This window comes from Salmo trutta, chromosome 3 (assembly GCF_901001165.1).
Source record: "Salmo trutta chromosome 3, fSalTru1.1, whole genome shotgun sequence".
NCBI lineage: Eukaryota > Metazoa > Chordata > Actinopteri > Salmoniformes > Salmonidae > Salmo > Salmo trutta.
In genome coordinates, this window is record NC_042959.1 from 38,784,395 (window position 1) to 38,800,615 (window position 16,221).

The 16,221-nt window shown below is 41.6% G+C and overlaps 1 protein-coding gene across 1 annotated transcript in view; it reads right to left on the reverse strand.

Moving 5' to 3' along the window:
* LOC115174963 (X-linked interleukin-1 receptor accessory protein-like 2) overlaps positions 1-16,221 on the reverse strand; it is a 345,823-nt gene that overhangs the window by 302,250 nt on the left and 27,352 nt on the right. Inside the window, exon 2 of the mRNA XM_029734041.1 lies at positions 7,656-7,758. Within this exon, the coding sequence (XP_029589901.1) occupies positions 7,656-7,737 (82 nt within the window). The 5' untranslated portion in view covers positions 7,738-7,758. The remainder of the gene's footprint in view (positions 1-7,655; positions 7,759-16,221) is intronic.

Here is a 16,221-nt window from a genome sequence, read left to right on the forward strand (position 1 = left end):
TGTAAAATAATGAGAATCAGCGCTACACAGTAAAGCATATCCCCTATAGTCTGTATACTATAGGAAAAACAACAAGAGGAAAATCAGTTAATACTTTTTTATGTTAATGTTTCAGCTCTGAGGCCTTTCTCAAGACCATTAAACAGTCTTTACTATATACCCTTTTCTTGTTTTTCCAAATGTAGAGTAAAAACTGTGATATCAAGACCGCAAAATGTCCCAGACCAACTCACATTTTTCTAGAAAGCCTTACTCTACAACCACCATTTTTTCAGCAATAACTCTTGTTTATATATAGGACATTATTTCCAGCTACTGTGAAATGGCCTTTCTTACTTGATAAAAAGTGTTTTGTATTATGCAACATATATTTACAATAAATCATATGAACTGTTCCATGAAAAATAGCCATAATCACAGATCAGTAAGTGCAGTAGTAGACCATACTCAATCTACTGCTAGCCTTGTATTTGAGAAACTACTTAATTAGCCATTCCCTAAAAGGATAAATAGATCATTCCCAATTAATTACATTGCCAATACAATGCTATAGGCTACTGTTTCCCCCAGAGTAACTAAATGCCCTTTACACTAATTGTCCTCTTCAGATGAGTGCTGGCATTAGGAGCCATGCTGCTGACGTGCTTTGTGGCGTTACACCTTTACACTCTTCTCTCAAACTCCCCCTGGAAAGGCCTGCCACAAAGCACTTATCATCCCCCCCTCCCGAGGTCAACAGCTCTGTAGCAGGTTCAAGTGTCAACCTTTTTCCAATGTATCCCCGTGGGGATGGAATCAACATACAGTACAAGAGCATTTTCTCTTCTTTACATTGCTCTCTCTCTGTCTCTGTCCCTGTCTCTGTTTCTCTCTCTCTGTCTCTCAGTAAGACATTCTCAAGCTCTGTTTGCCAGTCTATCCTTTACTCATTTGAAGAGAAAAAAACAACAAACCCAATGTAATTACTATTGGAATAGAGATAAACAGCTTGACACACACATACCTCAGATGTAGTCCACCGTTAAAGGCCCAATGATTCGCTAATTATGTCTAGATAGGGAATAATGTATATGTTTGTTCCAGATGCTGACTATATGGTCTGGTCAACAGGGAAAGCTTTCTTTGACTGCCAAAATTACTATACTGAACAAAAATATAATCGTAACATGTAAAGTGTTGGTCCCATGTTTCATGAGCTGAAATAAAAGATCCCCGAAATGTTCCAAACACACAGCGTATTTCTCTTAAATGTTGTGCAGAAATTAGTTTACATCCCTGTTAGTGAGCATTTCTCCTTTGCCAAGATAATTCATCCACCAGACAGGTGTGGCATATCAAGAATCTGATTAAACAGCATGATCATTACACAGGTGCACCTTGTGCTGGGGACAATACAAGGCCACGATAAGATGTGTAGTTTTGTCACACAACAAAATGACACGTTTTGAGGGAGCGTGAAATTGGCATTCTGACTGCTGGAATGTCCACCAGAGCTGTTGCCAGAGAATTGAATGTTCATTGAAATCTATAGATTAGGGCCTAATGAATTTATTTCAATTGCCAAATGTTCTTATATGAACTGTAACTAAGTAAAATCGTTGAAATTGTTGCATGTTGCATTTATATTTTTGTTCAGTATAGTTTACATAAATAGGAGGCTACAAAGTTTGGCAAGAGAGGACTCTGTATGACGATGGCACCGCTGGAATTGTATAATCTATCCGTATGCGCGCTCAGGCATGGCAAAATTACAAGGCTAAGGACATTGAAAGTGCATAACTTAATTACATGGTGGTTGACAGTGGGGCTGCGCAATCACGCTGCTGCATTCTGTATTGGATTTTTAGATCCTAGGAAATAGAGAGGGTGCAAATTAGGACAGTTTAACTCTTACATTGTAAAACTGTGTTCTTGTATCGTTGTGGAGAATGAAACGTATGCTAATTTTCCTGAGATTTTGGTAGATCAAATAAACGGGCTAAATTATTTATTTCCTCCTGTTTTGCATAATGCCACTTAGCTGTTTGAAGCATCACAAAATGTCATTGTTCAGTGTTATCTGTAGGTCTTGGATACAGGGCACTACTCACTATGATGTTCAAAGGTCTGACTGCATTACAGGGAGATCACAGATTCCTAAGCCGCTGGAAAATGAATCATATGGGCAGCATTTACTATTGTACGGGTGAGGCGTTCAGTGTTAATTTGTTTCTGAGCTTATTTACAAACTGCTGCTGTAATCAGGTTATGTATTAGCCCTGTCTCCACTAGAATACATATCACATGCTGAGGCAGACCCACATAGACAGTTGTTTTTATAATTAATTCTAATCTAATATATTGTACTGTCATGTTGGGCCAACGTGGCAGAGTAAATGAACAATTATTAATTTACAGCACGTAGTTCAAGGAAATAATTGACCAAGGCACTGACAGAGTAGTAGAGGAGGAGGGCGAGAGGGTGGCAGGGCATCTTGAGTCAAAGTTGTGTTGGCATTTCCTCTTTTGTGGCACGTTGCCATGGGGATAGCAGTGCACTGAAAATATGTTTTCTTAGTAGAGTGACTCATAATCTTAACTGCTTCGCTTTGACGGAGAGAGAAACACTTGGTCCCAGTGGAATATGCAGATTTAAGGTAGCTCTTGATGGGCTGCAGTTGTGACAGGTGGGATGGGACGAGGGTGGGGAAAACGACTTTACTTCATTCACTGAAATTAAAATTCAACCAAATGACAGAGAGAAGAAATTCTGATTCATCAAGACTGCTGACAAACTGTAAATGTGATAACTGTCTTCGATAAGGGGGGAATAAGTTAGGGCTTCTCCTCTTTATTAATGACATGATTATATGAATGATGTCAAAGGCGGTTGGTTCCTCATTGAACCAACTGTCACACAGGGCAGTGAAGCAGAGCCGGCTCTTGAAGAAGAATATTAGGACAGTAATTAATCGACATCCACATATAGCAACATCCCCAGGGCATCCCGTCCAAACACATTACTGTCACGTTTTATTGCTCTTATGTTCACACACTTGCACACTACCACATTTACATTGTCACTCAATCTAAACGTTGGCTATATAGGAATGTCAATAGAGTGAGCGGCCATAATTAGGAAGCGTCGATTAGCAAAGCTCATCACGCTGTCAAGTACGCAGGCTCATCTCAAAACGCCATGCCGAAGGATCCTTGTGGCTAATTGCGATGCCAAGTCTTTGTTTGAATAGTAGGCTAACCACTAACCAGTCAGTGGGGGCCGCGACTCAAGTGGTGTTAAGCTATATCAATAATTCAGTATAGAAATAAAGAGCGGATACTTTTTCATGCAATCTTGGACAATATCAAAGTTGAGGATGGTGGAAAGGGTGTCTGACTATATGTATTGGGGTGTTTTCCTGGGAGAATCCCGTGCGGCAGACAGACAATGGTGTTCAGATTAGATGGTGAGTTGAGAGATCTTTGCTCAGCAGTTTGTGCTTTCTTGCTGACTGACTGAATAGCTTGCTGCCTATTAAATATATCATTCTCTGGGGCAACAATAGAGTACAATCACATTCCATTTATAATACAATAAATTAAATCCTTTCTATGTATGACTTGAGTTCCCACAGGTATCTTCCACTGGAAATACATTTCCCTATGTGTCAGAATTCACATTATGTTAAACACTTAAGTACATTTAAAAGTTCCAAATGTAGGGATTGAAATGCAATTAACTATACAGCCATGCCAATTAAATATCATAAAACTGCTTAATATCATCATGATTATGATCTGAATAGAAAGGATTACATACTGGTGTAATTTGTGTATAGTCTGTATTTCACTCACATACTATATGCATCAAATCAGCTGTAACATTACTACTGCAAGAAATTAAATTGAGAAGATAATCCCTCTAGATTTAAGAGACCAAGCATGTCATATATTCGCGTGTGTATTATTTCTGGTGGTATACGTACACTATTCATCTTTGGGCGTCATTAAAAATGCATGTATGCCTATACTTTCACACAGCAACCACCGTGGTTTACCTGGTTGTGGGATTGACACAGAGAGTACGCAGACATTGTTTCTCTTGACTTCAGGGAGAAGTGAAAGTGAAAAGCCTGCAGGAACAAAAGCACAGAGGCACTCTGACAAAGTCAGCACTGAAAAGGGCCTTTGAAGGGCTTTTTTTATTTAATTTCTGTCTTTTATCTGACTTGCATATTGGCTGGCACAAGCAGCAACTAGCAGTCTGAGGCGGATTACTAAAGACTATTCCCAGCTTTTTAAAAGACAGGGGGAACGGTATTGTTTGGGTTTCATTTCATATCACTTTGACGGCTTTCAGAAGCAGAACCTGCTATTTTGAAGCGGAGAGCTTAGACATAGGCAGAAATGAGTGACACATTGTGGAGCTGATGCCTTTCATATGCTAAGCTATTGAGTACTGGTTGTGAAATCAGTAACCTTTACTCTCCCATGGTATCTTTTCTTTCTCTGTGTATAGTTTAATGAAAATAATTCAAAGAAGGAGCCTGGCTGCCATCTGACAGAATGGAGGAGAAGTCTGCTGAAGGAGACTAGGCTACAGGAGAAGAAGCACTAGGGAGATGTCCTCGGATTCTCAACGTTTCCCTTTGTTGTAAAGGTAAAAGTCCATGTAAGAGCAGCTTCCTGGAGATCTGTCTGTATGGCTCCTCAGACATACAGATGGCAGACACACATACATGGCTGCTGCCTCAAATGCACTCTGAGAGGAAGGGTCTGCAAGACATTCATTGATGGTACTGCACGTTTATTCTTAAGGCCTAAGGATGTGTTTTCATATGGGTTTTTATGACAATGGGGATAAATGACTGCACTTCATGTCTGTGTTGAAATGTGAAATGTTCAGTTAGATTAAACGGGACACCATCACAGGGTATTTGGCTGTGTTAGAATTGTTTGACCAAACCTCAACTGTTTGCCATGTGCCATTTCCCCTTAAGTATTATCACTAGTGGTTTTGCAAAATGTATTTACTTGACTTTGACTAGCCTCTGACGGTTGCACTACCTTCGTGGTACCCTTTGTTTGCACCCATTTGCATCAGAAATCTAAACATAGAACATGTCTCTATTACCAAGTGACATGAGCTGCATCTTTTAAGTTGCTAATTGAGTTCCTGTTCATTAAATATGAATGGGAGAATTATGATGTGGAAAGTTTATTGTCAGGCTAAGAACCCTTAATGGAGATTCACACTTGTTAAGAAAGATAACAATGACATGGTTGTAGAGATTTTAAAACCTCAACATTTCATATGAAAAACAGAAAAATGTATAACCTGAGAATAATTTACATTGTGTGTAACCACGGATATTTTCCCCCAGACAGGTTCAGCATTACAGAGCTGAATGCACAATACAGCACTCAATCAAAAGGAAAGAAGTAAGCAAGAGCAGTATCAAACAAAAGTAGAGGTTCTCACGCAAATATTTCACTCTCAATTATACAGACAATGGTTCAATGGGAGGATGTTCCTTTAAAACTCCCTGTGGCGTACAATGACTACGTTTTGATGAAACACATGACAGGCCCCAGTGGTATTGTCTTAGAGAATCTAGGAGCAATGACTTAACTCTGTGTCCCAGGTTTCAAGTGCAGCCATGGAGTTTCCTTAAAAAATATAAAATAATAATAATATATATATATTTCCTCAGAAATTCACTCAGGATGCTTCAGGCACAGAGCGTTCTATTACACTTGAAAGCATTAACCAAGGGACTCAAGTGTCCTGTCGTTTCAAGATCAGAAAGATACCGCGCCGTTTGTTGCCTGCTTACCACTAACCTTCCCGCAATGGAAATGCAGAGCCTAAAGGTGAATGAACAAGATATATCAGGAGCACACATTCTCCCCGGACACAGCTGCCTGGGGTGACGGGGGGAGGTGAGATCTTAACAGGAATGACCAGACAAAACAATGACATTATTCTTGCTAAAATGTTTTAAGGCTGGCTTTATCTGGATTGCAGTTAATCAGATAATATTTGATAAGCCACGACTTGCTTTTTTTTTCTTCAGAGTGGAAAATTGCGTTGCCTGTGGGGTTCCTTTACTTTTTTTATTTAACTAGGCAAGTCAGTTAAGAACAAATTCTTATTTACAATGACAGCCTAGGAACAGTGGGTGAACTGCTTTGTTCAGGGGTAGACAGATTTTTACCTTGTCAGCTCAGGGATTCCATCTAGCAACCTTTCAGTTACTGGCCCAACACTCTAACCACTAGGCTACCTGTCGCCCTTATTTAAAGTATTCCAGGGTCCTGTTTTCATTGCTATTTTATGACATGGATCATGACAAGCTGCATGTTGTTGATCTGTTCATGGACAATATCACATGAAGGCACAAAGGCAGATTAACTTTATAAGCAAACAAATTTTTCCCATGCATAGTAACAGTTTGTGTTTTTGTTTTTGATCAAGTAGCAAGTCTAGCTATATTACGCTTGTCAACGTTTTTAAGGCATTCTCCTAAATTTCCTGCAGGCCTACATCTGAAGTAAGTTAAGCTTCACTGTAGTTGCATCATTTAGTTTTCAACCCCAACACAACCCCCATAACATCATGCTTATATCGGTCCTAAAACGATCTAAAAATAAAGCCAAGCTGTCCTATATTATTCATACTCTGCTTCTCATTGGATGTACTGTATTTTTCTGCCATGGAAAGGGACAATATTATGGCTTTCCCCAATAGCCTATGGCAACACTAAACAACTTGACTTGGATCATATCACAAAACTATTAATTATACTAACATCATTTAAATTGCTTGACTGATTTGTACAAAAAGCAATTTCAGCTTCATTGTTTCTGTGGACCAAATGTCCACAAAGTTCAAGCATCTTCAAAATAAAATAAACCATTGATTGAATCAAAGCTGTCTCTGTCTGCAGACAATTATCACTCTGTTTGTGCAATTCCTCTCACACAGGGAGGTGTTACATCAAATATTAGCAGGGAAACAAAATAACATGCAGTGTCCGTCTCTGATCATCTGGTACTGCAAGGAGAGAAAATGCCAAACAATTCAATCTCGCACTGGGTGAGAAACTGACAGACAAGATTGCCTCTGTTTTTGCCGCCCACATAAAAGCCCGTTTGGCACTGGTAACATAATTGCTCACCACACACCCTCACCCACACGCAAACAGACATTCAATGATGAGTCTCCAAAGCAGGAACTAAATTAATTGGGCCGGTGGAAAGCCTGAAATGACTGAGTTTTTACATTAACTCAACTCCCTCTGTGGAGAAATGAGTGAAGGACCAAACAAGACATCACTGTGGCACAAAGATATCATCAAAAGCACTCAATCACTATAAGAAGGAAAGAAAATATACTGCTCAAACTGGATATCTGGTGGCCCCAAACATTCAACACATGTACCACAGAGGTGGAGCAGACGTCTAACAAAATACCACCGCACAAAATATTAAACTGTTTCCTAACACTCACAAATCAAGCCCTGGACACTTATTGTGAAAACACAACAGTGAATAGATATGAGGAAATTAATTTCCTTTCAATGAGAGGAATGTGATAAAAGAAAAGTCAAATGAATCAAACTTTTGCTTGCTTATAGATTGGGCATGATTAAAAAGGAGACTTGTGGACTTACCCGAGTTCCTCTTGGAGATGTATTTGAGATTGATGCAGGCTGCTGAGCTGATAAGGAGAAACATGAAGGCTGAGGGCTTCATCTTTCACACTTTTGGTGGCAGCTGGAACACAAAGAAGAATGGAGTTTGGATATCAAGTCTTATGACTGGGCCGACATCTCTGCTCCCTCCATCAAAACATATTGGGTGATATCAAGCAAGGGGATTTGCCATTTCCTTCCATTTCCAAGACACAGCGATCTGTTTATGAATTTATCCTTCAGACAGAACACTACCAAGTAAATATAACAAAAATAAGAAACTATCGACCCATGCCATACACCCCATTTTCAAAGCTCACAGACTGAAAACACACAGTTGTAATACTTGTGTTGGTATTTGATTTATGCCAAATAAAGGAAGCACAGCTTAGGTGGCAAAGGGGTACATCTGAAGCTGGTTTAAGAGTCGCTGTATTACCAACATCAGTATTTCAAAAAAAGCGAACAAATAAAACTAAATAAACACCCGTTTTCAAATTAGCTACACTTCTATCCTTTCCAGCCCTCCTTCTCTGAGACTCAAGTAAGACTAGTGTTGGGTCATGCACAATGCACATTGATCTGTTTAGAGTGATGGCTAGAGAAATGATAGAATAGATAGAGGAGTAAAAGACAGGGATTACCACCACCTGATGTGTTGCTACATAATCCAAATTAATAGAAAGCTAGGGTTTATGGCCCCTATAGATTTCCAGATCGTTCCTCACTGGCTGTCCATTGACTGGGGTTAGGAGCTCTCAGTACATCATCTCACAGAGTGCTCTCATCCACACTCCCTTAAAAGGGCCAGCTGAGCTGCCAATAGTGATACTGAATTACATCTGTTCCCAAGCTCTCGTCTAGACAACACACACACCAACAGTGCACAGTCACATTGTTGTTCAGGGTATCAAAGCCAAGGGCAGTAATACCCTACTGTTTTGATGACAAGGAATAGACATGTCTCTCAAACATGTTATTGGTCTTGAAATATATAGTGAATTCATTGTTCATTGTGTTATCATTAACCATCAGGGCACATAAATATGGTGTATGCCATGCATGGTGTTAGTCTATGTAAAATACTATTTCTATTCAGCCAAATTAATTAGGGATCTCTGACAAGAAATGTAATTCAACAGTTTTCTCCCGCTACACTATATGACAGCATTGCCCACAGCTGGACAGGGAGGAGGAAGAAACACATTTAAATTGTTTTCAGAAATAATAGGGGAATCGGAAAAATCTGTATTTGTGGGCTGTCACAAATAGGAACAAATATCTCTCCAAAAACATTCTCTATCTGCAGAAATGTCTTTCTTTATGCTTATTTATTTTCTGCTACCGAAGGCAATTCTTTGTTAAAAGATTACTACTGACTGCACTTTTCTTCAAACATACTGAATTTTCTCTCTCCAAATAATCCATACCATCTCAGACATTGAGTGGTGGTGAAAAACTAACCTTTACTGTTGCACGGGAAAGTTAGCAGAACTAAAATAAACTTCTGAATGTGAGTGCAAAATCCAGATCACACACATGCTCCCTCTGACAGAGGCACAAATGAACACATTCACACACACTGCACACACCAGTGGAGACTGCTGAGGGGAGGACGGCTCATAATAATGGCTGGAACGGAGTTAATGGAATGGCATCAAACACATGGAAACCATGCGTTTGATGTATTTGATACCATTCCACTAATTCCATTCCAGCCATTACCACGATCCAGTCCTCCCTAATGAAGGTGCCACCAACCTCCTGTGACACACATGCATGGTGCAAGCACATGCATGCACGCACCTGCACATTCACACAACTGTGACAACATTTTCCACACTCCAGTGCCTGTATCCAAACAACTAAATCCATATCCTCATCAAATCTACATAAAATATCTAATACACAGATGGTTCATGATTACTACTGCACCTATGGTTCTTACTAGTGTATAGAGGCCAACCCATTTCCCCTCTCTGTTCCATAGTCCTATTGTGTTCAGTTAGTCCTGTGAGTCCCTTCCCCCTCCCATCAGTACAGCATGCATCTGGAATAAGAAACATTATTTCCTTGTCTTGCTCTGGGAGGAGGAAGAGGCCTGTAGCAGTTACATTAAACCAGAGAGAGTGAGGAACAACAAGCGTTAGCCTACATATAGCTTTTTCTCTTTGAGCCTTTTAAATAGAAGGGAGAGAGATGGGCAGGGGCATCATTTGAAGGATGTGCTTGCCTCACTCTGACTTTAAATGCATACCTAAAGATTTTAGGAGGGAAAGTTGCTCTCTCATGCAGAGGAGCTTATGATCTCAACATGCATAATTTCACAGCCCAGTGGACTATTCCTGCTGCAGGACATGTGCCTTTTGTCTCGCTCACTGTCTTTTCTTTTCTACGATTTTCTGTCTCCCAAGACTCCTACGTTTATCCACTATGAAATAGGTTAGATCCTGCCTGGCTGGATATAATGTGTGTATAGCCTTACATTCCCATCACTGTTTCAATGTATAGAATGATTCACAACAAAAGGATGCTAGCAGTATGAACATATAAAATTATGACATAACAATTTGAAAAGTCAAATGTTAGCAAAACCAGTCATGCTTTCCTCCAAAATAGCTGAATCAGTCATTGGAAAGTTCCACTAGTTTCACAGTCACCTCTGGGCCAGAGTTTGTTTTCAATTTATTTCACCTGCTGTGAGGGACAAAAACATAGTTCCATTGTAATTATAAAGTTGAACCCCTGCCACGGCAGATTTGGTGCCTCGCTTTTACTGTGCAGGATATGAGTTTACATCAAAGCAAATAGGGGCAGCGCATCCAGTGACTATAAAGAGTGTCAGGGATCGCCTCCCTGAATGCAAACTGCATCCCTAGAGATAAAGGGACTGTTCAGGTGCCAGGACAAGGCCTGACCTATGATACTACAGGCCCCCTACCCTCAGCTCTAAAATGTAAATGAAGCCCTTTAAACACCACACAAAGATCATCTACTCACAGAACCATGAGAGCAAATACAACAACAAGATGCTATTTCTATCCCAAACATGGTCGATAGACTGGGGGCCATTAGGTCCCCTTTCCAGGTATCTGGTTATCAAATATTTAAGGATTCCCACTTTCTAAAACTGTCCCATGAAGACACATGTTGTAGTATCCCACTGACCCCTGGTATTAAAGTCTCATGTGATCTCTAATTGTACTGATCTCAGTGTCTTATCTCTCGGAATGGAGAGGATTGTGGTCTGCAGTCTGCACACAGAAACATCAAGTTTTTCCGTAGACCTTTCTCTCATAAACCAAATTGAAGAACCTCTAAAACTTCAAACATGACCAAATCCCCAGGTAAAACTAAGCTTGAGTGCCTCCTGCAGTCTAAAATACAGTCATCCTTTTACAGTAAGAGGAATACTCACTAGTGCAAGAGAGCCGGTTTTCTCTTCAGTTCATTGAAATGTGAGCAGTCGCTCCTATCCCAAAGCATTTCTATGACTATATGGCTTCTTAAGGTTCTCAAAGTGAATTATCTTTTGGAGTCCTCTATAAGATAGGTAACAATTCCCAAAGTGGCATTTACCAAAAAAGAGATCCCCACATGAATCCAGGCATTTGTGAATTCTACATTGGGGTGTAACATGCAGATTAACTCCATTCTAAAGCTCAGTGAGTCCACACATCTGCCGTGGCCTGGGAGATTAGCTGGCAGCGTGCCGGTGATGGTGGTGCCACTGGCCCAAGCAGCCAGGCATTAGACCGGCCTAGTTGCCGCCCATTTTCTGTGGACAACAGCACACTTCGAAAAGCTAATGGTGTAGCCCACCTTCTCCCATGACTAGCAGCCTGGCATAGGAGAAACGTACCAGCGGTCAGACTGTACCACCATCTGGCTCCTCCACGCTCCACTCAGACCAAGAGGAGCTGCTGTGGGCTTCAGACAGACCTACCCTGGAGACGGAAAAGCCAGCCATGCTCCTCAAGAATACAGTTCCAGTACAGCCGGCAGGCCATCAGAGGAGCAGCCTACTCCATCTGACAGGACTCAACCGAACCAAAGTCCCGCTACTGACTGGGCCTGTCCAGGCTTGATTAGAGGGAAAATACATCACTTACTAATTGTTAAGTTAAGTAACACATCCCTCCATATACAGTACCAGTCAAAAGTTTGGACACACCTACTCAGTCAAGAGTTTTTTTTTTAAATTATTATTATTTTCTACATTGTAGAATAATAGTGAAGACATCAAAAGATGAAATAACTCATATGGAATCATGTAGTAACCAAAAAAAGTGTTCAACAAATCAAAATATATGGCTGCTTTTCCTTCACTCTGCAGTCCAACTCATCCCAAACCATCTCAATTGGGTTGAGGTCGGGTAATTGTGGAGACCAGGTCATCTGATGCAGCACCACCACTCTCCTTCTTGGTCAAATAGCCCTTACACAGCCTGGAGGTGTGTTGGGTCATTGTCCTGTTGGGTCACCTCTGTTACTATCCAGAAGATTAGTGATATATGTTCTTCCTCACTTCATCTAACCTGACCTCTGCCTCAAAGTGCTCATTCCTCCCCAAGTCATGGCTGTCATATTGACTCGTACCACACTATGCTTCTTCTCCTCCCATAGGATCCATGATGGCTAAAAATAAAATATCTGGATATGTGACATGAATAAGTATATTTCATATTTTCAGAACCAAACAATATATATTCAGTGCATTCGGAAAGTATTCAGACCCTCTGACTTTTTCCACATTTTGATACGTTACAGCCTTATTCTTACAACAACAACAAAAAATCTCATCAATCTACACACAATACCCCATAATGGCAAAGCAAAAAAAGGTATTAAAATTTTTTAGCAAAAAATTACCTTATTTCCATACGAATTCAGACCCTTTGATATACGAGTCTAAATTGAGCTCTGGTGCATTCTGTTTCCATTGATCATCCTTCAGATGTTTCTTCAACTTGACTGGAGTCCACCTGTCGTAAATTCAATTGATTGGACATGATTTGGAAAGGCACACACCTGTCTATATAAGGTCCCACAGTTGACAGTGCATGTCAGAGCCAAAACCAAGCCATTAGGTCGAAGGCATTGTCCGTAGAGCTCCGAGATACAGATTTTGTCGATGCACAGATCTAGCGAATTATACCAAAACAATTCTGCAGCATTGAAGGTCCCCAAGAACACCCTAATTCTTAAAAGGGGAAGAAGTTTGGAACCACCAAGACTCTTCCTAGAGCTGGCCACCTGGCCCAACTGAGCAATCGGGGGAGAAGGGCCTTGGTCAGGAAGGTGACCAAGAACCCGATCGTCACTCCGACAGAGCTCCAGAGTTCCTCTGAGGAGATGGGAGAACCTTTCAGAAGGACAACCATCTCTGCAGCCCTCAGTAAAAGGCACAAGGCAGCCCACTTGGAGTTTGCCAAAAGGCACTTAACCATCCCTACGGTGAAGCATGGTGGTGGAGCATCATGCGGTGGGGATGTTTTTCTGGGAGACTAGACAGGATTGAGGGAAAGATGAACAGAGCAAAGTACAGAGAGATCCTTGATGAAAACCTGCTCCAGAACGCTCAGGACCTCAGACTGGGGCGACCCTTAGCACACAGCCAAGACAATGCAGGAGTGGCTTCGGGACTCTGTCTCTGAATGTCCTTGAGTGGCTCAGCCAAAGCCCGGACTTGAACCCGATCTAAAATCTTTGGAGAGACCTGAAAATAGGATCTGCAGAGAAGAATGGGAGAAACTCCCCAAATACAGGTGTGCCAGGCTTGTAGCGTCATACCCAAGAAGATTCGAGGCTGTAATTGCTGCCAAAGGTTCTTCTATAAAGTACTGAATAAAGGGTCTGAATACTTATTTTTAATACATTTGCATACATGTCAAAAAAACTGTTTTTGCTTTGTCATTATAGGATATTGTGTGTAGATTGATGAGGGGAAAAAAGTACTTAATCCATTTTAGAATAAGGCTGTAAAGTGATAAATGTGGAAAAAGTCAAGGGGTCTGAAAACATGAGAACAGAATTAGCAGAGGTCCTCGAAAGCTTTTCTGAACAGCACGGTCTTGAGCTTTACGTTAAACGAGGACAGACACTCTGCAGCCCTAATAGTGTCTGGAAGTGTGTTCCACAACTGAAAGCCCTGCTAAAGGGAGACAGACCTGGAGGAGCTAAGGGTGTGTGTGGGGCAGGAGGATAGAATGAGGTCAGACAGGTAGTCGGGTACAGAGTTGTGAATAGCTTGGTAGGTGTGAACCAGGATTTTGTCGTCGAATCGTGAGCATTAGGGAGCCAGTGGAGAGCACTGGAGTGATGTGCTCATGGGGGGAGGTGTGAGTGTGTAGACGTGCAGCACAGTTCTGGCCTGTTTAGGCGATTGGCAGATACGTCAACAAACAGGGCATTCCAATACTCCAGTCGGGATGAAATGCATGGATGAGTCGCTCAGCTGCAGGTTTTGATAGCATAGGTCGTAACATGGCAATGTTTCGTAGATGGAAAAATTAGAATTTCGTCACACTCTTGATGTGGGCCTCAAATTGATTTCTCAAATATCACACCCAGATTGCAAACATCATTGGATGGGAGGACCTTGACACCATCAATATTGAGGCTGTAGCTGCTGATGTTGTTTATGATGGTGGGACTGCCAATCAGGTTGACCTCTGTCTTTTTGCAGTTTAACTGCAGGAAACTCAACTGTATCCACAATTTGATGTCCTGCAGGCTGCTGACCAGGAGCGCATTGGCATTGGCAGTGTCAGTGTTTGTAGAGACATACAGCTGAGTGTCATCTGCATTAAAGTGGAAGTTCCGTCTGTGTTTCCTCAAGATGTTTCCCAGTGGCAGCATGTACAGTACAAACAAAACAGTAGTGGCCAGAGAACCAAGCCTTGAGGGACCACCTGTCGGACCACAACTCTGTCTGACCACAACTGTGTCTGATCTACTAGGACCGATGGCTACAAACTGGTAGCGATCAGTAAGAGAGGACTTGAAACAGTCAAGGGCAGAGTCTGACAGGCCCAGGAGCTTCTTCAGGAGCAGTCCAGCGGGATGGTGTGGCTGACCGTGTCGAATGCTGCACTGAGGTTCAGCAGTATGAGGATGCTGGCAGCCGAGAGTCAGCATTCATGTGTCTAACTTTGAAACTAGAGTGTAAGGGCTCGACTATGTTGTGAGTGACCAGATGGTTTTGGAGTTGGCTAGAAACAGAACATTCGAGGAGCTTTCTCAGGAAGGGCAGGTAGGGCTGCCGTCTTATCGGCTCTTAACCAACCATGCTATTTCATTTTCGCGTTGTGTGTAACTTGTTTTGTACATAATATTGCTGCTACCGTATCTTATGACCGAAAAGAGCTTCTGGACATCAGAACTGGATTACTCACCTCAAGTTGGATGAGGATTTCTTCTTCAATGACTCGGATGTGAGGGATATATTATGGATGCCCAACCAGGCCCAGATACCCGTGATTTTCTGGAAAATGAAACGTAGGTTTCGCGAAAAGAGAAACCTTGTGAAGATCAGGCAACGAGTGGCTAATCTGCCCTTGCATTCCGTTCTGTTAGCTAACATTCAATAGCTGGAAAATAAATGGGACGAACTGAAAGCACGTATATCCTACCAACGGAACATTAAAAACTCTAATATCTTATGTTTCACCGAGTCATGGCTGAACGACAACATTAAGAACATACAGAAGGCGGGTTATACACTCTATCGGCAGGACAGAACAGCAGCCTCTGGTAAGACAGTGGGCCTATGCATTTATGTAAACAACAGCTGGTGCACGATATCTAAGGAAGTCTCAAGGTTTTGCTCGCCTGTGGTAGAGTATCTCATGATAAGCCGTAGACCACACTATCTACCTAGAGAGTTTTCATCTGTATTTCTCGTAGCTGTCTATATACCACCACAGACAGAGGCTGGCACTAAAACCTCACTCAATGAGCTGTATTCCGCCATAAGCAAACAGGAAAACGCACATCCAGAGGCGGCGCTCCTAGTGGCTGGGGAATTTAATGCAGGGAAACTTAAATCAGTTTTACCACATTTCTATCAGTATGTTAAATGTGCAACCAGAGGGGAAAAAATTCTAGACCACCTTTAATCCACACACATAGACATTTACAAAGCTCTCCATTACCCTCCATTTGGCAAATCTGACCATAACTCTATTTTCTTGATTACTGCTTACAAGCAAAAATTAAAGCAGGAAGCACCAGTGACTCAGTCAGTCAGATGAAGCAGATGCTAAACTACAGGACTGTTTTGCTAGCACAGACTGGAATATGTTCCGGGATTTTTCCGATGGCATTGAGGAGTACACCACATCAGTCACTAGCTTTATCAATAAGTGCATCGAGGATGTCGTCCCCACAGTGACTGTACATACAAACCCCAACCAGAAACCATGGATTACAGGCAAGATTCGCACTGAGCTCAAGGGTAGCGCTGCCGGACTCTAACCCGGAAGCTTATAAGAAATCCCGCTATGTCCTCCGACGAACCATCAGGCAAAGCATCAATGCAGGA